General features: G+C 41.1%; 1 protein-coding gene across 1 annotated transcript in view; it reads left to right on the top strand.

Annotated features, from left to right (window-relative positions):
- SLC38A1 (solute carrier family 38 member 1) overlaps positions 1 to 21,962 on the top strand; it is a 65,610-nt gene that overhangs the window by 28,274 nt on the left and 15,374 nt on the right. The window contains exons 6-9 of the mRNA XM_029953427.1: positions 17,609 to 17,682; positions 19,058 to 19,150; positions 19,457 to 19,538; positions 20,508 to 20,590. Coding sequence (XP_029809287.1) covers positions 17,609 to 17,682; positions 19,058 to 19,150; positions 19,457 to 19,538; positions 20,508 to 20,590 — 332 coding nt within the window. The remainder of the gene's footprint in view (positions 1 to 17,608; positions 17,683 to 19,057; positions 19,151 to 19,456; positions 19,539 to 20,507; positions 20,591 to 21,962) is intronic.

Below are 21,962 nucleotides of genomic sequence, written 5' to 3' on the forward strand. Positions count from 1 at the left end.
ACACCTGGCTGCTAGTCCCAGCTCTTCTTCTAAATGGCTGTGTAACAAGGAAATTGCCCTAGAAAAAATCTCAGAACCCTGCCAACCTCTGAAATCCTATGGTTCTGTGACGAATTTTAGTTATTCCAAAGCTGGAAATATGTTCAGCTGAGAAATGTGTTTTACATTGATTTACTTTTTTTTTTTTTTTTTTTTTTTTGTAGTTACTGCAGTATAGCAAGTAGTTAGTTCTGCGTTAACATAGGGAAGGGTCCAGTCTTTGATGATGGTAACAGCAGCAACTCTTTTGGCTCTTACTTTGTAGCTGGTACTACTCTTAATTGTTGTCTGCTGAATCTTTGCAAGTCTGTGAGATAGGTACTATTATTACTTCCCTGCTTGACATATGAGGGAACCAAAGCAGAGAGAACAAACTTTTATTTTGGAATCTGTCACCATTCTGGGAATCCCCTTCACCTCTCTTCCCTGCTAGATCCTTTTTCCCCCGTGTTCCAGTTCTTCCTCTTTCTGGATTTTCTTCCTTGCTTTTGTTGGTGAGAAGTGATGAAGAGAAATAATTTTTTGAGGCCTCCACGTCAGCAACATCTTTATTCTACCTTCACCCTTGATTAGCAGTTTGGCTGGATATAGAACTCTATATTGGCAGTAATTTCCCTTAAGAGTTTTGAAGGTATTGCTCCAATGTTTTCTGGTCTCTTCTGGTGTGAAGTCCCATATCATCCTGACTCCTGATCTTGTCTATATAGCCAGGGTTTTTATTTTATTTTATTTTGTTTCTGGAAATTTGTTGAATCTTTTTGTTCCCCAAGTTCTGCAGCCTTACAGTGATGTGTCTTGATGTGGGCCTGTTTTCACCCATAGTGTCAGGCCTTTGGTACATCCTCTTTTTTTTTAATTATTGTTTTTTTAATGTTTATTTTTGAGAGAGAGAGAGAGAGAGAGAGAGAGAGGCAGACTGCCAGCAGGGAGGGGAAGAGAGAGAGGGAGAGACAGAGTTGGAAGCAGGGTCCAGGCTCGGAGCCCACTGCAGAGCCTGAACCCTGAAACCTCAAGATCATAACCTGAGCCACCCAGGTGCCCTAGGGGACAGTTTCTTATACTTATTGTGTTGATGAACTTCTTCCTCCTCTTTTCCCTTTTCACTCTTTCTGGAACTGCTTCCTAGATTCTGGACCTTTCTGGACTTGTTCTCTAATTTTTATTTAAAAATTTTTCGGGGCGCCTGGGTGGCTCAGTCGGTTAGGCCTCCAACTTCGGCTCAGGTCAGATCTCACGTTCCTGGGTTCGAGCCCCGTGTCAGGCTCTGTGCTGACAGCTAGCTCAGAGCCTGGAGCCTGTTTCCGGTTCTGTGTCTCCTTCTCTCTCTGCCCCTCCCCCTCTCATGCTCTGTCTCTCTCTGTATCAAAAATAAATAAAACATTAAAAAAAAAGATTAAAAAATTTTTTTTTCATTTCTATAATTTTTCACTGTAGTTTCTGAAATATATGATCAAAATTTTTCCCAGCTCTTTACTTAATATTATTTCTGTTATTATTTTTTTTATTTACAGGAGCTTTTAAAAATTCTTGGAATGTTCCTTTTTGATATTATGCTATTTTGTTATATGATTTCAGTGTCTTCTCCAAGGATTCTAATGATAGATTTCCTCTGTTACGGAAAATTTTGAACATAAAGTAGAAAGCATAGTACAAGAGAGTCCATGTTCCCTTCACCCCTGGCCTCACTTGTTTAATCATCCCTCTCTCCTCAGTTGTCTCATAGCAAACCCCAGCTCTCATATCATTTCATCCATACATATTTTGGTGTACTTCTCCTTTTGTGTATATATATATATATATATGGATTGCAAAAACATAACCATAATATGTCATACCTAAAAGTTATCAGTTCCTTAATATTATCAAATAACCAAACAATATTTGAATTGCCTATTTATCTCATTTTAAAAAGACCAATTGGATTTTCCACATCAGTACTCATATATAAGTCCGTAGAGTGCAACTGGTTGATATGTGTTCTAATTTCTTTTAATCTATAGGTTCCCCAAATTCTCTCCTTATTTTTCTTTTTCCTATGCCACATATTTGTTGAAGAAGCTGGGCCATTTGTCCTGTAGAGTTCCCCACAGTCTGAACTGTGCTGATTGTTTCCCTTTGGTGCAAGTTCATTTGGCTTGTTTGTTTGCTTTGGACTCTTTCATATAAGAAGCTTTCCTCAGATATCAGGTGGTCTTTCTTTGTCTGTTATATTTAAAAATAAGGGGCAGGGGAAACCAAGCTAATCCAAGCCCGGCACATGTGCATGGGAAGTACTGGCGATAGCTTCACTTGAGGGGCTGTCTGCAGCCCTCTGCTTGAGGAACCACCAGCGTCGGTGACTCTGCCTGTTTCAGATTCACCAGCATCTTCCCATCTCCTGCTCCGAAGGTCTGAGCATGTCTGCCATCTTTCTGGGAACCAAGTTGGGGGAAGGGGTGGGGGTGAATATCTCAGTTGCAGTTCACTGAATCCCAGCTTTCATGACAGCACCCACTCTCCAACAAACTGTGTGGAGTCCTTCACCCAGAGACCTGTATTTTATACTTTCCAGAGAATGAATCTTCAGGTATATACTTCTGCCAGATGGAGGAGGAGCAGTCACTCAGCTTTCCAGAATAGGGGCCTGGTCTGGGGAACCTACTATTTCTTGAAGATCCCCTTTATTCTGGCTCATCTGTTCCAGCGTTCCCTATTTCCAGTAATGCTCCCAGGGCCTTTTGGGAGTTCTGTAGTGAAAATTGGATTCGTCTTGGCTTTCTCCACTGCCAGTTTAAGGTTCAGCTTTGTCTGCTTTCCAGTTCTAAAATTTTATTATTGTCTCCTCTCATGCTCTTAGGAGGGAGCTGAAGTAAGTTCTTATATTCAGTCTATTACTCCTAGAATTTAGTTGATTTTTAATTATGGTGATTCAGGGATAATTGATCTCTTGTCTCATGACTTTACAGTTGCCCCTACATAAAATTTTTATAGATCGTTCAGTTGTTTGCAAGATGCATGAATAGCAGGCACAACTGAACAAACCATCAAGTGAAAATTCATGAAGGTAGTTGTATAAAGACCCAAACTTAACGTTTTGCACAAAATGTAGAACTCTGCTGCCTTAGAACAAGGATCCACTCTGTGTGTTGTAAAACCAGCTGCTCTTACAGCTGCTCAGAGCCAAGAAGCAGTTGGCAGGGTCAAGATATTTCATCTGGTACAAGGCCCTGTCCCAGACTCATATTAGCCAACATGGAAAAAGAGTCCAAGCCTGTCCAAACTTCTTTAGAAAAGCAGCCAGAAGGCTCCTCCGAGTCTCCCTGAGGCTGGGTGAGGAGCTCTTCACGGGGGTCATCTGAAAACTTGGGGGAGTGATTTCTTTTGCTTGGAGGAGTTTGGGGCTCATTTTTTTTGACCTAACCATAATGGCTGTCATTCCTGGTTAACACACATCTGATTCCGTTGGACTCAGTGAACTCTGCCCTATCGTAAGACCACAGTTCAGTTTTGTGTTTTCCTGAATTCGGAAGCCCTATGATTCCCCCTGAGGAACAGGAGGAATGGGAATGGGGAATCTCAGCCTGCCCTGGTTCCGACAGGTGTTCTCTGTTGGAAACAAAATGGAGCCAGACCCTGAGGCAGCAGTTCAGGAATGTGCGGAGGCACAAGTGTCTCAGGCTAAAACGTACCCATTAAATTGAGTTTTTCTAAGAGTGGGCATCCAAGGAAAATGCAGTGGGTGCTGGTCTCTTCTACCACTCATTTTTTGTTTGTTGGTTTTTTTGGGTTTTTTTACATAGCTTTTCCTTAACTCCATCATAGCCAAAGTGGCATCAAAAGTAAATATTGGCATGAAAGAATGACAGGTTTTACTTATTTTTTTTATTTCACTCCAGCCCAAAACAAGAAAGTTCCATTTCTCTCCTTTCTTTCTTTCCTTCTTTCTTTCTTTTTCTTTCTTTCTTTCTTTCTTTCTTTCTTTCTTTCTTTTGGAAATTTAGATTTCTAAAGATATCTATTAAAGGCAGACATTTTATAGAAATCTGTTCTTTAGAATGTATCATCTCCTCATAGTAGTTGTTAAGTGAGAGGCTTGAGAGGCTTATTAAACTGTACAGAATCTGATAAAGCAATAAATGATTTATGGTTTTCTTTTTCTTTTTAAAATTTTTCTAATGTTTGTTTATTTTTGAGAGAGAATGAGACACACAGAGTGTGAGCAGGGGAATGTCAGAGAGAGAGGGAGACACAAAATCCTGAGCAGGCTCCAGGTTCCAAGCTGAAAGCACAGAGCCTGATGCAGAGCTTGAACTCATGAACTGTGAGATCATGACCTGAGCCGAAGTCAGATGCTTAACTGATTGAGCTACCCAGTAGTCCCTTCTTTTCTTTTTTTAAATAAAGTTTATTTATTTATCCTGTGAGAGACAGAGAGAACGTGAGCAGGGGAGGGGCAGAGAGGGAGAGAATCCCAGGCAGGCTCCAAGCTGTCAGCACAGAGACTGAGATAGGGCTTGAACTCATGAACCGTTAGATCTTGACCAGAGCCGAGACCAAGATTCGGATGCCTAACCCGCTGAGCCACCCAGGTGCCCCTGTATTATCTTTTCTGGCATGTGTTTTTGAGGGATGCATCTAGTTGGAAAAAGACCTTGTGTTTTAGAGAACATAAAACCAATGCAATAAGACTTTTTTTCCTCTTGCCTACAGAAAACCTGAGGGAAAACAGATTTTCGGTATTGACGCTTAGACCACGAGAGCAAAAATAAGCCATTGGTGCAGTGCCAGCCGTTCCAAACTATACTTTCAACCCCATCTCCCTTCAGACTGCCTCCCTTTCAGCCACACTAACCTCCTGCTTTTCTGCCAAGGCCACTGCACTGTCCTCGTCACCTGGGTTTTTCCACTGCCCTATTCCCATGCCTGTCTCTGTGCTTCTGATAGGTCTGTAAGACCTAGTCAGATACCATCTCCAAAAATGTTTCCCCGATCCTCCTGCGTGGAGGAGACGCTCTTCCTCCCTTCTCTTTCTGGTGGAACGTCTACCTTTCTAATTGCAAGTATTACTTCCATTAATTAGGCACATATTTTACCTTCACTATTGAACTCTGAGCCCTCCAAGGGCAGGATTAATGTCGAATTCTTCCTTGTTCAAATCATCCCTTCTGCCCCAACAAGATCCAGAATAGTTGTTTGCATAAAAGGTGATTCTCAATGAAGTTTCACTGAACGAATGAATGAATATATAAGAATTAGATTTTGCAAAACCGAAAACAAGGCTTTAGGGAAAAACATGGGCTCTCATAATTATTGTAGACTTATCAGAGGGAAAATATCCACTGAAACGCTTAGTTCACACTCAAATTTGAGGTGGGCTGTGGAGATGTAATGATAATAACAAGGTTAGCACAGGAGTCACCACCAAGTGGTTACTTGGTTACTTTCCTGGGATTGCCTCCTCCTTTTCAAAATTCTAAATAGTTCAGAGCTTGTTAAATACTGTAAGAGGTTGGTATTGCATTGCTAAAAGAGCATTTGTTGTTAAATTGCTACTTGCAAAAAGGACAGTAATTGTCATTTTTAGTTTACAGCAATTACCTTCACTTTGTGGTTAAGTGTTTGCCTCAATTGTAGGTGAATTCTCTCTGTCTATTTCTTAATATTTACCTTTGTGGACCATTTATCATTATCCTTCCACCCAAAAGATACAACATTGTATTACCTATAATTACAGTGTTTACAAACAAACTAGTAAATAGCCATGCCAGTGAGGGTAAATCTAAAATATAAGGATCTCTGTAAACCAAGTTCAGACTTCCAGGGGCCTTCTCTCTTTAAATTTAGTGTTTCACAATTGAGCCTACATAAGAGAAGACAAAAATGGAATTAGGGCCATAGACCCATCAGCACATGCCACAAGTCCTGTTCCTGTCTTTTAGGTATTTCATCATTATTTTCCTGTCACCAAAAATGAGCTTCTCCTGATATCAGGAGACTTGCATTTTTAAACAGATCGCTCAGCATAGCTCTGGAGTCTACATCTTTTCCAGCACATTCTGTGAATTAGGATGAGATTGCAGTGTGGCTTCGCAAATATGTACTCTGCATGTTCAAGAACCACATCGCTTCGTTACTTTATGTAGATTCCCAAAAGTTTGAGTCACATTCATCAAGAAGATCACTTTGCTCTTAGTAACAAAGATGGTCTGTGTGATATTTATCAAGTTCTTCCTTGTAAATGTTGTCGTCTTCCCCTGTGTGCTCCTAATCAGGCAGTTCTCTGCCTCCTGAGGAAAGACCACACTGGATCTTGTGATACAAAAATGGTGCAATTAAAGAGGAAGTCAATAGGGAAGCCCCGCTCTTCCGGTGATCCTGGGAGGCCCATCAGTATAGTCACATTCATCTACCCTCTTGTCAATCAGTTACTTGTTTTTAAAATTCTTCGAGTTATAGTGGTTGTTCCTTAGAAATGATCTGAAGAGAAAATTGTTGTCCTTCAGCTGGCAGGGGAAATCACTGGCATCAGAGCCTCTTGTTTGGGAATAATAATCCTGGAAGGGGAGAAATGGCACATTTAGGCTTGCCAACATTTGAAATACATGTAGAAAGGACAGTGGCAGTGCCATTGAACTCTATTGAGATTCATTGGATTAAGAAGCTTTTCAGAAATAGGGAAATAAGAAAGTGGTTAGTGTTGTGCTTAAACAAGTGCCTGTTTTCTAACTGAGCGAGCGTTGGCAAGCGTAGGAGAGGAGTACCACCCATTGTTTTTAAAAGTTGAGCAGTTGAGCTTAGTTGGTGAGTCACCTAAGATGTGTCTGATAAGGGGTTCCAAGAAGGCAGTTCTCGGGGCCCCAGAGAGGTGGGCGTGTGTGCGCGGCACTCGTGTGCATGAGAGCACGTGAGGAGAGTGGGCTTGGTCCCCTGGACACTGAGTTGCATCCGGTGTCCGTCTGCTACCCAAGGACAAGAGCGTGGCCTCCATTTTGGAGCACTGTTTCTCGCAGCCTGCAAGAGGCAATTTAAGTACACAGCCTGAGGTCTTCCCCAGTGTGACTCCTCCGTGGTGCACAACTGGCTTTTCCTTCACTTTCCTGGGTTGCAGGAGCCCAGGTGTGTATCCACACAGTAGGTCAGCATAGTTTAGAAATTGAGATTTCCGAGTTAGCTTGAACTTATATTACTCACAGAGTGGTAGTTGGTTTAGTAGAGTGGGAGACTGCCCTTGTGTGGGTCCCGTTAGATTGGCTTTGTTCTAGGCCACACCCTTCACCTCACATCAGGTACCTGGGATTAGTGATCTCCGTCTATACCCAGGGGTCTGCAAACTACAGTGTACTGACCAAAACCACCTACAGCTCTTGTTTTGCGTAGCTTGGTGACTGAGAATAGCTTTAGTTTTTTTTTAAGAGTTAGAAAAAAGAAGAAGATAGTTATAAAGTACACGTTTCATGGAATCTTTAGAACAACGCTGTTTATCATCCCTGTTTTATAGGTAAAGAAACTAGGAATTCACGAGGCTAAGGACCTTGTTAGGATGACTGGGATTGGGGGTGGGGCCAGGGGAGGGAGGGCAGCGAGCCCTTGGCGTAGTCCTCTGAACTCTTCCATCTCTCCTTAAATGAGCATTGTTACCATGGGAACAGAATAGTAGGGGTGCCTGGGTGGCTCAGTCTGTTGAGGGTCTGACTCTTAAGATCCATTCAAGTCATGACTTCATGGTCACGGGATAGAGCCCCACACAGGGCTCTGACCTGCCTGTGGGGCCTGCTAGGGATTCTCTCTTTTTCTCTCTCTGCCCATCTGCTCATTCCTGCATTAGAGAATTAATAAATAAACATTAAAAAAGGGGGGGGCACCTGGGGGTGGCTCATGTTCTGTGTGTTTGAACCCTGCACTGGGCTCTGTGCTGACAACTCGGAGCCAGGAGCATGGAGCCTGCTTCGGATTCTGTGTCTCCCTCTCTCTGCCCCTCCCCTTCCCTCCCAAATGAATAAACATTAAGAAAAAAAAAAAGGAACTAGAGTAGGAAAGTATGGATGAAGCCCCAGATCCATGTGGAGTTTTTCTGTCACTCAGAGTTACATTTTAAGAGTATGATAAATGGGGCATCACTTTCAGAAGTAAGGATCTAGGTTTGAGGAGAAAGGAAGCTGGTTATTCTTATGGAGTGGAAAAAGAGGAAGGAGGACACGTCAAGCTATAAATGGAGAGCTCATAAAACCCACAGCCCCCTCTAACAACTGGAGGCAAAAACAGGAAGCGGTGGCGCACGGCTTGCTTTCTTACCAGTAAAGCTGCCTCACTGAAAGTCAAGACCGCCTCCTAACTCTTTACCTCATAAAGCATCAAGGAAACTGATAAATCCTCCCTGCATACCTTGCAGTACTTCTTTCTCTTTAGGATTATACTAGATACGATTTGATTTGGTCATCAGTGAGGCATATTTCTTGCATTAGACAAAACAAAACACTTATCCAGCAGTGAGGTTAGTGTAAGAGTAGCTGTGCACCGAACAATTTAGGTTTACCTGCAAGGAAAGAAATGGAAGGAATTGTACAAATAACTGATCCCTGCTTGTTCCTGGCTCAGCCTTTCAAAACCATCCCTTTAACTCCCTACTTGAATGTGTAAATATTACAAATAATTGCATGCAACCAGACCTGGTATGCTGTCCTCGGTCCCTCAGAATGTTGAAAGTTAATCAGGATCTAGTGATAAGAAGTGCCCTTTGGGACTGAATAATTATATGTTTCTTTCTTTCTTTCTTTCCTCCTTCCTTCCTTCTTTTCCTTTTCATGTTTATGTATTTACTTTGAGAGTGAGAGAGAGAGAGCAAAAGAGAGCACATGAGTGGGGAAGGGGCAAAGAGAGAGAGAGAGGGAGAATCCCAATAGGGTCCACTCTGTTAGCCCAGTGCAGGGCTCGAACTCATGAACTGTGGGATCATGGCCTGAGCTAAAAAAATCAAGAGTTGGATGCTTAACTGACTGAGCCATCCAGGTGCCCCTCTGCTCCTTTAAAGTATTTTGTGAGCTCTTTATTTTTTTTTCCAGAAAAGGTATTTATTCAAGGAATTGAATTTTTAAATGCAATCTACATAAAGAACATAAAACAAATTTAAATGAGGAAGACCCTAAGCAAGAGTAATTACAATATATAAGGAAATGTTTTTTTCCCTGTGCAGACATTGGAGAAGAACACTAGTAGAAGCTAAAGGGAACTTTATTTTTTTTTAATATAACACAATTTTTTGTAACATATGCAATTATTTTCCATCATTTACAATACAGTAGTTACAATGACACTCCAAACAGAAAAGCAAAGTAAAAAATCAAAACCCCAACTTCTGTTTCATGTAATTAGACTTATACAGAAATTAGAAGGTTAAGTAACAACTAGTTAATCACCTAATTTCACAGCTATCTGAAGTGGCAATCATTATATAGCAGCTTATCTATGATACATTCAAGATAAATGATACAATTTATTACTTGCCCATAAGCTACAGCACAGCCTGCTTAATACCTTTCCTTAAACTCCACCTCTATACTATAATATGCTTGAGGTCCATGCAAAAAAGTAGCTACCTTTTATGTAGGAAATGGATGATTAAGTCTTTGGTGTTGTAAAAGCAACTTCATTTAAACATAACCACCCCCACCACCAAAAAAAGAAGAGGAAAAAAAAAAGAAAATAATAAGGGAAAAACCCAAGACACACTTCCTAGGGGAAGAAAAACCAGCATGTAATTTCTGTCCTTGACAGAATGTATTAAATAAGCAAACACCTTGTGAGCTCTTTAGATGAAATAGGGACTATATTAATGACCTTGGGCTCCCCCCCCCCAGATTTGGCATAAAAATACTATCATTTGAAATATTTTTCACTTTAATACTATTATTATAAAAGTAAGATAATCATCAAAGACCATTTGAAAGTGCATAAAATAAATTAAGTGTAAAGAAATCACCGAGAGTCTCACTGTTAGAACAGGCTCTGGTAACATTGCGATGTATTTTATTCCAAGTTTTTTGTCTTTGCTTAGGTTTTACTCTTTACACTGTCATTCCTCTGTGGACATTTGACTTTGGCAGACAATATAGCATGGTGGGTAAGGACTTTGGAATCAGACTATGAGGGTTTGGGGCTCTGATGCCAACTGTGTGACCTTAGACAAAATACTTAACCTCTCTAAACTTCAGTTTCCTTATCTGTAAAGTAGTAATAGTACTACTCATAAGTGAAATATTTAATAAAAAAGTGCTTAGTGTGGGCCTGACATAGTGGAAATATGCTAAATCTATTATTAGTAATGATCAGTGAAGTGTTTTAGTAATTATATTGAGTCCCTATTAAAGTTCTAGGAAGTGCATTTGCATGCGTAAGATAATTTTGAATTTTCCAAAATATTTAAAATTTTCACGGAATCAGGGACTCAGACACCTCGTTCTTCTCGCCTCACTTTCAGAGATGAAAATCGGGGATCTCATTAAATAGACAGTCCTTCCTCTCGTCCCTCTCCTGGCGTGCACCGCCCTACCTCTGCGGTCACCCTCCAGACATCCTGCCCCTGACCACAGCCCTCTCCGTTTCCAGGCTCCGCCCTTGGATACGCCCGCTGTGCCTGTCCTCCAGTGTCGCAGAGAACCTGTGGACTGTGCTTCCTTTCCTGTCCTGCGTAGATGTCACAAACCCTTACTTGAAAACCCCTGTCTTTCCCACACACTAAAATTCCCTTCTCCACTGGCTCTCTGCCACAGGAGCTGGAAACCCCCACCACTCAGCTCTGTCTCACCATGCAGATGGGTAGCACTTTCAATTCCTCCTCGGTTGGGTGCTTCATGCTGCCCACCCCTTCCCTCATCCCCAGCTAGCGCTCTGCTCTGTGTTTTTAAATCTTTACTTGCCTCATGTTAGATACTTTTCTTGAGAGGATTTGGCAGGGAGGGGATGGAAGACTAGGGAGAGTTAGCGGGGATTAGAGATGAGGGGGAAGACAGGAAGAGGGAGACAGTTTGGAAAGGCAGGAGCAAGGAAAGGGGTAGAAGAGAGCAGGGGAGAGACCAATAATAGTGGATAAGGACTGAAAAAAGATAGCGGGCCAGAAAACTGTTTCCTACAGTTTGTCCCATTCCCTTGTTCTGAAGTTTTAAATTTTCTTGTAAGTATTCTGCCTCAATCGGCTTACCTGTCTCTGAGTTTTGGAGGGAGGGGCTGAGATGATGGTAGATAAAAGCAAGACTAGTGATAATAAAGATTACTTTTCTTCCAGTGCTGGCAGTTTTTATTTGGACTATTCTAACCAAGAGGACAGTAACATTTTAAAGTTTTTTAAAGAAATTAATTTTGAGAGACAGACAGAGACAGAGTGTGAGCAGGGGAGGGGCAGAGAGAGAATTCCAAGCAGGCTCCGCAGGGTCAGTGCACAGAGCATGATGTGGGGCTCAAACTCACAAAAGATGAGATCATGACCTGAGCCAAAATCAAGAGCTGATGCTCAACTGACTGAGCCACCCAGGTGCCCCCAAAGTTTTATACTTTTAACTGGGTTTAGAAGAGGAAGAACTAAGTGGTGTGGTGAGCCTCAGATCCCTTTTGGAAAGAAAGAGACCTGGCCAGGGGGTCTGGCGGGGGAAGAGGTCTGGCATTGAAAATCATTAAAAAATATATATGTTGGTGAAGTAAGTGATCCCCTAATACCTTGAGGAAGTCACCCAGACCTTGCGTTCACACTGAGAGCCAGTCAGTGTCCCACAGGGACGATAATGATTCAGCTATAAACGGTTCCCTTCACTACAGTCTCACCTGGATAGTCAGGGCCGTGTCCTAGGTAATCACGTTGTGGTGTTGGCATGGCACCTCACCCACAGTGTGGCAGGTGATGTGGCACCAGTTCAGCGGTTGTGAGAAACAGAAACTCTGCACTGTGTATGCCACAGGGCCAGAGCTTGTAGCTTACGGATGTGCTGGACCAGCAACATCCACAATGCATGGTGGCTTGGGAGAAATGCAGAAACTCAGGTCTCACTCCAGACCTACTGAGTTAGAATCTTCCTTTTAACAAGATCCTAAGATTTGTATTGCATAGAGCATTAAAGTTTGAGGACAGCTGCCTTAAACTTTGGCAAGGGAGGAGGACAGGGAGAGTCGTGTGGGGAGGGTTGGGAAGGGCTCCCTTATGTCTTTAGAGGAATGGGTCCTGGAGGAGTTGAAAGCACTCACCTGCATGGCAGCCCCAAACACCCCCTTCTGCACACCCCCTTGAAGCTTTTTCTGGATCGTCAGCAGTGACTGCTGCATTGTCTCCACCTCTTTCAAGGACTGTGGTGCTGGGTGGGGAGTGTGTCCTAGGATTTCTTGTTATTCAGCTAGGCTTTTAAAAGGTAGTCTCTTAAAGTGATGTGGCATTGGGCCTCTCGTTTGCTTTGTTTTAGGTGTAACTTATATACAATAAAATTCTCCAATTTAAAGGATAGGATTTGAGAAGTTTACCCAAATATAGTTATGAAATCACCACCACAGTCATGGGATGGAACATTTCAATTGCCTTGAATGTTTCAGTTCCATTTAGTCTCATGGTTTTCCATTTTTTAAGCATATGGTGCTTTAAGAAATGAAACTTATTTTAAGGTTATTCATGTAATCTTTGGGTAAGTTATGGAAGAACAAAGAATTACTGTCTTATCAATGTGATTCAAAACAATAAATAAATGTTTTTGAAATAGATGTTTAGATGTTACTAAGGTACGAGTCAAAATTTTCTTGCACCAAATACAGTAATGGACCATGGAGAACAGTAGTGTTGCCAGAGGAATAGAAATCGGCAAATTTCATCCCAGCTTTCAAAAATGGTAAAAAGTAGATCCCAAGAATATTGTAGGGCAGTTTATTAAATAGCTTGTTTATGTTCAAATACTGTAGAAAATATTGCTCCAGAGAGGCCAATAGGGTTTTCCTAAAGAGTTGTGTTAAACTAACTTCATCTTTAGGGACAATAGTGAACTAGTAGGTCACAAGACTGTCTTATAGTGTGTCTTGATTTCAGCAGGACATTTGGCATAACCTGACACAACTTACAAATGAGATTCTAATATTTTGTAAATGCACTTATTCTTAGCTAAGAGTGTGCTTTGTTTGATATTGTATGTAAATAGGTGAATAGGATGGGCCATGACTCCACATTAAACTGTCATGGCCTGTCCAGTAATGGAGGAACATAATAAAGCAATGAAATAAAAAGACTGCTTGGGTGCTTGGGTGGACAATGGATCATTGGGGATAAGAAATGGGAGACAGATAGAGATTACTACAGTTGTCCGGAAATTATGGGTGATGGTGGATTGGATTGGAGTAGTGGCCATGGAGATGAAGGAAAAAAAGCATATGGCTTTAGGATATGTTTTGGAGGTAGAAGTGATAAGACATTTGCCAGTGAATTAGGTGTGAGAGGTGAGAGTAGATAAAAGATCAAGGGTGACTTCCAGGTTTCTGGCTTGAGCAGTTGACTGGACAGGGCTGTTTTCTAGATGGTCTTGTTCTATTCAAAGTTACCACCAGGGACTTGGATGAAGGCAAATTCAAGATATGAAGCTTGATGAGGCAGTTGATACATAAGTAGAAAGGATCAACAATTTTAAAAGATATCACAAGACTGGAAAGCTAAAACCTAATGGAAATAAGTGCAGAATCTGGCACTTAGCTTTCAAAAGAAGTACACAGGATAGAACCAAGAAGAGTAGCCTAATAGTAGTTTACAGCCAAAGCTTAAGAAGAATGAAGAATAATGGCCACCATAAAAACGAACACCAAAATAGATTGCCTTAAAGAAAGCATAATGTCCAACTCAAGTTAATAATCTTAACATGCTTTGTACTGTTGGGCTCAAAACTGAGGTGACAGCATTGTGCTTTTCTTGGCACACAGCCATTAAAAAGTATGGTCGAGGAGCTGGACCATGACTGAGATGGAGAGCCTGAGTGCTCCATCCCAGGACGGCAGCTGGAAGAACTGGAGAGATGTAGGTCAAAGGGCACAGTCTTAAAATGAGTGCCATCAGATGGACCATTTGGTGGAAGAGGGTTTCAAGTAGATTCAAGTAGGTTCACAAGGTGAAATGAGGACCCAAAGGTAGAAATAGCAGCGGTAGTTTCAGCTCAGCTTCAGTTCCCATGCATGGCACTTTCCAGACACACGATGGGTTGCATATCTGTCCCCTATAAGATACTTTGCAGATCTGGATGCCTGTGTGTTGGATGGAGCATAGATGTTTCCTGTGCTGGGTCAAAGCTGCACAGGGTGGTCTTTGAGGCTGTCTCCCTGGTCCAGGAGTCTAGAATAGTTTCCTAACAGGCCTCTTTCTTTGAGGGGACACAAACTCTCTGAGGATGTCCCTGCCCCCTATCTTTCAAAGTGTTAAAGACAGACACAAGGTTCTCAGAAGTTCCCGACCACATTCTTCACAAGAGAGCTCTCCTGCTGCGGCTTCCCCAGTGCCCATGTCCAGCCAGCCACATGTTCTGAATCCCCTTCTCTTTAAGGCTAAACATAAGCCTGAACTATCAACATTGACAAGCTCAGTTCCTATTGCTGAGGTTTAGTTCCCACCGGAACACCATTTTCAGCATGCAGCTTTTGTCATATTCGTGTTAAAACTTTTGGTCAATCATGAAAAGAAGTGTGTTAAGATGTCACAAAGGATTGAAAACAACACACACATGTTCCTCTTAGAACACGAATTGCAGCTTCCAGCAAACCACAATTGTACCCAAATATCTATCTGGACAAATAGAGACACAATCACAATGCTCAAGACAGGAGAAATGTTCAGGTAAGTCATTACATTCTCTCCAAGTCATTCCTCCTACTCTTGTTGATGTTAGGTTTTGTGTCTTTGACATCTCTGGATCCCCTTAAACTGTTCTAGGATCTAGTCTAGCCAGTTAGTCAACTTAGTGTTTCTGTCTAAGAACCTAAACAAGAAAGTGTACTTCTCTAAATTTTAATTCCGTGAATACTACCAGATTCTCTTATAGCCTAAAGTGGTCTTAACATTTTACATATTGAATTTGCCTCTTATGACCTGATGAAAAAGGATTTTGTTTTATATTAGTTTTCAGTTTTTGAAGGGAAGATCTATATTTTGGGAGGGATGGAGAAGACAGTCTTCAGAGACGGGGTCATTAAAGGCAGAGGCTGTCAGGCCCTCACTCCAGGTCCTTTAGTGGGGGTGCAATGCTATGTCTCTTAAACATGGGAAAGGGGGGTCGTTTCCTTCACCCCGGGAAGACCTCACTCTGCTGCTGTTAATCATGGGAAGAAAATAGGTGAACTTCCTGGTAATGTCTTCCCTGACCAACCCTTTCACCCACTTGCAAAAGAAAAAGAGGTAATAGTTTATGAAGACATCCCTTTCTTCTTGCCAAGGGCCACAGGCCAGCTGAATATCACCTACGAAGAGATTCAATCCAGTAGAACAAGTTAAGAGGCAACCATGTGGGAGAACCATGTGGTCCCAGGGGCCACTTAGCTGAGTGAACAGATGTTGCATTATAAAGTCTCTTTTGCTAATAAATACCCAGTTCTTCTATGCTTAGGGCCTTTGGTTAATCATTATGTAGATGTTGGTAATTCTCTCTCCTGCTAGGCACACAGTTGGAGCAAGGTCATGATCTTTACTCATTAGCCTGGAGCTTAGTGGCAATATCCCCTCTCCTCTCAGGTCAGTTCCAGAGAACAGACCCAACAGTGAGCATGGTCACTCCAGAACAGCACATGGCGAATCCTAAAATTACATCTCTCCTATCCCCCAGTGGAAGCCCATGCTATTCTGTGTCACACAGAAATTCTCTGTGGCTTGTCGCATGAGCATGTAGGAGTTGACAGTTCGCGTTCAGTGTCCTAAAAAATATGAGTGAGCTCTGAGTGAATTTCATAGCTTGCTTCTTTAAAATAAATATTATTTATCTCTTGCAAGATGAAAGAAAAGTCATACCACAAGTGTGTCCTGTATCTTCCTATCTGGCAGAGCATATAAAATCATGTTCTAGTACCGTACCTCAAGACTACTGGATTGGTTAATAAATGCTTGGTCTCCGTTTCTCAAGTCCTTCAGCCAGAACAGATAATAAGGGACTTACCCTCTTAATCACCCTCCTACTCAAGGATCTTAGCTAGGTCAATCTGTGTCTGAATGCACTTTCTTACAATCCTTTCTTAACCTAAATTGCCCTTTTTATTAGCTCGTCAGTTTGGTCTTCACCTGAAGTGTTAGGTTTTTCTATAGTTTCTCCCAGTGTTTTCTTTTACCTCTACTGCGCTCTGTCCCTTTTATGTTTTGTGGCCAGTCTCTAGCATTCCATCTACTCTACAGTTGACCATTCGGTACTCCCCACTTACCTCATGATGGCCACACTGCACACAGTAGAAGCAAAATGCCATGAGGGATATGAAACAATAGAGAGCGACAGCTGTCCTTCTGCCTGGGGCTAGGGAAGGGGCCCAGGAGGTGACTTCAGAGCTGGCCCGAGGGCAGTGGTTCAGCGGGTGTGCAAGGTGGGGGAAGGGTCGGGAAGAGAGAGCCCACACATGGTGTGCCAAGTATCTCTCAATGGCACTTGCTAGAAAAATCACTTACTCAATTGCCTCAATTAATTAATTGCCTCAATTACTCAAATATGGAATCAACTGCAGTAATGTATTGTTCTAGGGATATATTTCCCTACCTCAGGAAGTGAGTGGTTTCACTTGGGGGACTGGAATTTTTTTTCTTTCCAGTAAATAGGCTTTATTTTCAATGACCAAGTCCGAACCAAATGATTCAGAAATAATCTGTGTAATCTTCTGCATCATTTTAACTGTGCTTTTTCTTGAGGAGGGTTTGATAATGAGCTGGATGTACTAAAACAAAAACATAAGGTCGTCATTCAAAAAAGTCTTATTTTTCTCGTCAAAAAATTTCCATCAGTTAAAAAAAGTGCTTATTCTTTAAGAATAAGGTACCAGGTGCAAAACAAGTGGATTATTTCCGTGGTCCAGTGTATAGATTCAAAAATAGCCACAGAGTAGTTACAGTAATTAGATGAAAAGTACCTTACACACCATTGAGCCTGTGTCTGTGCTGTAGGTAAGGAATCTAGGGATGAGAGAAGTTGAGCAAGTTGCCTAAAGTCCCGTGGTCATTGACCTGAGTCACAAAAGCTTTTTGCTCAGCCCCCACCCCACCCCATCCCTGCACACTTTCTCACACAGATGTAACAGAAGGTGCCTCATGGACCATAAAAGTTTTCTTTCATAATATTTTTTTGAAAGTCATCTCAACTGAAATGACCTCAGAGAGCTATTTAGAATTTGAATTATGTAGGGGATTTGCACTGTTAAAGTTACTCTGATTCTAAAGAGCAGTTCTTCATTGGGTAGAACATTTTTATTGAGGATTTCAAAGAGGGCGTGACTAACAGTTCCCAAAACTTGGGTGCTGCTAACAAATAGTGTTAACAATATAAACAAGCCTTTGCCCTTCTAAAAATATGTAAGGTCAGAGTATGTTCTTTTATAATTATTACAAGACTTATTTTCTTTGCTTTAGGATACTTTTGACTTCTGTGACACTGCTGTCTATATATTCAATAAACCTTCTTTTGATCTGTTCAAAGGAAACAGGTAAGCCGATCAGATGTCTATTTTGTGAAAGTCAGGGTGAATGAGTTACATGGTGATTCTGTGAACAAATGATGGCCTCCCGATTCAGCCACTGATCATTGAAGAGTATGTTGGCCTGCAGTCACTCGAAAACCCCTAGTGGTATTTACCCAAGGAAACAGACACAGCACCATAGAAATTAAATTGTCATGAACAATGAGAAAATAGCGTTGCCATTTAAAGTGAACCCTCAATTATACTTCATTTGAAAGCTTTGGTTTTTCCTTAGGTCTTTATAAATTCAGAACAAGGATCCCATGTTTTGATATTATAGCCTTCATGATTTTAAAAGTAAACAAGCTTTCATTCCTTTTTTTGTATATCCTGAAGAGAAAATGTTACTCCCAAGGCAGTGTGGGAGTGAGGGTGCTGTGGAATGGCTCCAAGTTCTGGGAAGTGTCCTACCTGAAGTGTTTATTTTCTGTTCCTGGGACAAATGGGTTCTGTTTGTAATACTGTGACTTTTACATTGGCTAAAACCTCATTGGCCAACTATTATTGTACATAGATGACTCCATTTAACTGGGACATTTTGTAATAGATTGAAAATCTACCATTGTCTAGTTTAAACATCAGTCTTATGAAGGATTAAACAAAGGTTTAATATAGTCTGACCCATATTGCTTTCTGTGAACATTTTGAAAACATGAGCTGAACTGTCATAGAGAAATATAAACATGTATTTTTAATGAATGGTTTAACAATTTAGTATTTACTGGAATGAGCCAGTTGAACACTTTAGGATTTTGCTGTAGCCAAATTATTCTTTTGACATTTACCTATTGGTCTCTTTTGTGAGTGGGGTTTCTTTCAAGTAAGTTTTACAAATGATCAAAATTCTGGTGTTGACTATTAATATTTTTAAGCTTGTTACTCTATTTAGGACGAGGCATTCATGGAATATTATTAAGGTAATTCCTTGTTAGTCTAATCAGTTCATGTAATTAATTCAAAAAGAAACTTTCATCCAAATCATCAGGATTTTTATTTAAATCAAATCTTTATTTTAATGACTTGAGAATGAGGTCAGAGTAGGAATTTCCCCCCAGTAAAGTAAGAAGATTCTTCGAGATAGTCAAAAATAAGCCTGATGACCTAAAGTTTAATTGGAATGCTTTTGTAGCCAACCTGAAAAAGGAGAAATAGTGGTCATGTCTGACATTTTAAAATGTCAAGAGGTTGCAACACCTTAACCCTTCCAAAGCCAAAAAGGCCGTTTATGTGATTTGGAGAGAGACACAAAATAACTAGGGGAATAGTCAATAGAACGATGAGACCTTTCCTTAGCTTTAGAACCCTGTCCTTTCTTGTGTTCTCAACTATGATTTTTAAATAGGCTGCATGGTTTATGAAAAACTGGGAGAACAGGTCTTTGGCACCACAGGGAAGCTCGTAATCTTCGGAGCCACCTCTCTACAGAACACTGGAGGTAAAAAGAACACACTTTTCTATACATAACTTTGAAGTATGTGAATATTATTATCTTTTCTAATTCTGGTGATTGGGTGGCCACATGAATTTTAACAAAATGGAAGCAGTGTCCTTCTTGTTGCTTAAATGGCACAGGGAGAGTGAAGCAGAGAGAGCACTTACTTAAAACCAAGTATACTGTGTATCTAAAACTATCTTTGTGTCCTAGCGAAGGTCAGTGTAAGAACAGGCTGGTCGCCTTTGATGCAGTCTGCAACATGAACCTTAGTATCTCCTTTCTAAAAATGTTCTCATTTTCCTCTAGCAATGCTGAGTTACCTCTTCATCGTAAAAAATGAACTCCCCTCTGCCATAAAGTTTCTGATGGGAAAGGAAGAGGCATTTTCGTAAGTTATGGACCATTAATTTTTTTTTTGTAAGATAACTAAAATATTTTTAACTTAAATCCGGACTGACCAAAGCTTTCGTCTTATGAAAACCACAGAAACCCTAGCTTTCCCTAGGTTGTTTTTCTCTTTCTTTGTGGCTCCAGCAAATTTCCCTGGGGTTATGTAAATGAAAGAAACAGGGAAAGCCATTTGAATATGAACATATAAAAGGTAGATATATCTGTCAGGCTACAAACAGTAGATGCTGCATCTCCCCAAGAGCCTAAAATCTATGTCTGGTTTCTAGAAAATAGAACAGATAGGGAGTATTTTTAACACAGAAGTATATTTAACAGAGAAGTGGAGCATGCAACAACATGAAGACCCTCGTCTCTTTCTAGAAGAGGAGAGAAAATTTACAGGAGCCAGCTGGAGGAGGACAGCTGCATCTGACACCTCCTTTGTTTTGACTCCCTCTTGTTTGACTGTGCTCGTTAGTCTTGGTGCCTCTGTCTTCTTTCAAGGGAGGCTCCTAGAAGCCAGAGTTCCTAGTGTTCTAGCACCTGGACTCAAGGTCACATACAAGAGATTAGGGAGAAAGCAATGCCTACCTGTGGTGACTTGTTTTACAATGGTTTTAGCCAAACAAAACAAAAAGAAACTTCTCTTTTAATAATTGATAAGACAAGTTGTAATCTGACAGAACGCAATGTATGCATTCAGCTTTGAAACCATGTAAATAATTCAAAGGATTGCCACATTTAGCGGGTGGGGGAGGGGAAAATCCCTTCCATCTCTTGGGAGGGACTATAGTAAATGAGGTGTGGTTGGGTTATAGTGTTTGGATGAACCTGAATAATGATAGGAATTCATGGTAAAAATTAATAATAGTAAAAATTAATTAAAACATATTGTGAAATTTTACATTTGAGAAAAGAAATTACGTTCTAAGAAAATATGACCCAGCCACTTAAATGCCTTTTTCAGAGCCTGGTATGTGGATGGCCGTGTTCTGGTGGTGGTAGTTACCTTCGGCATCATCCTCCCTCTGTGCCTCTTGAAGAATTTAGGTAAGGAAAGCTCTTGCTTTTGTCATACTCTCTGCAGTGCCTAACCCAGATGAATCAGAAACCTAATAAAAATGAACAACTTTGCCCTCGACTTTCACTTGTAGGGTCAAGATTAAGTGAATGATAAGTTATGAGTATTAATCAGGCTGGACTGTAATATGGGATAAAAACGCTGGTCAATATGTGACCTCATAAGCACTCCTCTACCGAGCTGTGGAGGGGAGAAGGAAGGTTCTGGGGCTAGCAACACGCACAGTGCTGTGTGCAGTAGCATAACTTATGGGCTTCTCTGAGAAAAGTTCAGAAAATTGAATTATTCTTACACAAGATCTTATATATCCTGATTATTTAGATAAGCAGATTTTTATAGCTATTTTTTAAAATATTTAATCTTGAGAGAGAGAGAGAAAGTAGGAGTAGGGGAGAGGCAGAGGGAGACACAGAATCGGAAGCAGGCTCCAGGCTCGGAGCTGTCAGCACAGAGCCCAGTGCAGGGCTCCAGCCCACAAACTGTGAGATCATGACCTGAGCCAAAGTCGGCCGCTTAACCAAATGAGCCACCCAGGTGCCCCTAGATAAGTAGATTTTAAAATCTGATATCAAGACAGAACGTTGCTTATATTTATCCCCAAAAGTATTATGAATCACTCTTAAATTATGACTTAAATTTATGACTATTGTGGCCAAACTGCTATTTAGTCCAAAATGCATTTCCTTTAATTCTGGGCTAACTCAAGGCAGGCATTTAGTTTAAAAAAATTTTTTTAATGTTTATATTTATTTTTGAGAGAGATTGAGTTAAGCGGTGGAGGGGCCGAGAGTGGAAGACACAGAATCTGAAGCAGGCTCCAGCCTTTAAGCTGTCAGGACAGAGCCCAACATGGGGCTCAAACTCCCAAACCATGAGAACATGACCTGAGCGAAAGTCATACGCTTCACCAGCTGAGCCACCCAGGTGCCCCTCAAGGCAGACATTTAGATTAAAGTTCTTCCCCAAATGATTGCTAACCGTAGTGTTTTGTATGAAAAATATCAAGCTTCTGTAGCTGTTTTGTAAGATCTATAAATAGATATTTCTCTTTTTAAAAAGGTTTTTATTTGTTCTGAGGGAGAGAGATTGAGAATGCAAACCAGAGAGGAGCAGAAAGAGAGGAAAGAGAATCCCAATCTGCTGATAGCACAGAGCGCACTGTGGGGCTTCATCTCATGAACTGTGAGATCTTGACCAGAGCCGAAATCAAGAGTCAGACGCTTAGCCACCTGACCACCCAGGTGCCCCTATAAGTAGATGTATATCTTAAAAATGACTTATTTTTCTGGTTTCAAGGTCTGTGTTTTGGCTTTTCTATGCATATACACATATAGCTCTTTG

Source organism: Suricata suricatta, chromosome 10 (assembly GCF_006229205.1).
Source record: "Suricata suricatta isolate VVHF042 chromosome 10, meerkat_22Aug2017_6uvM2_HiC, whole genome shotgun sequence".
Taxonomy (NCBI): Eukaryota; Metazoa; Chordata; class Mammalia; order Carnivora; family Herpestidae; genus Suricata; species Suricata suricatta.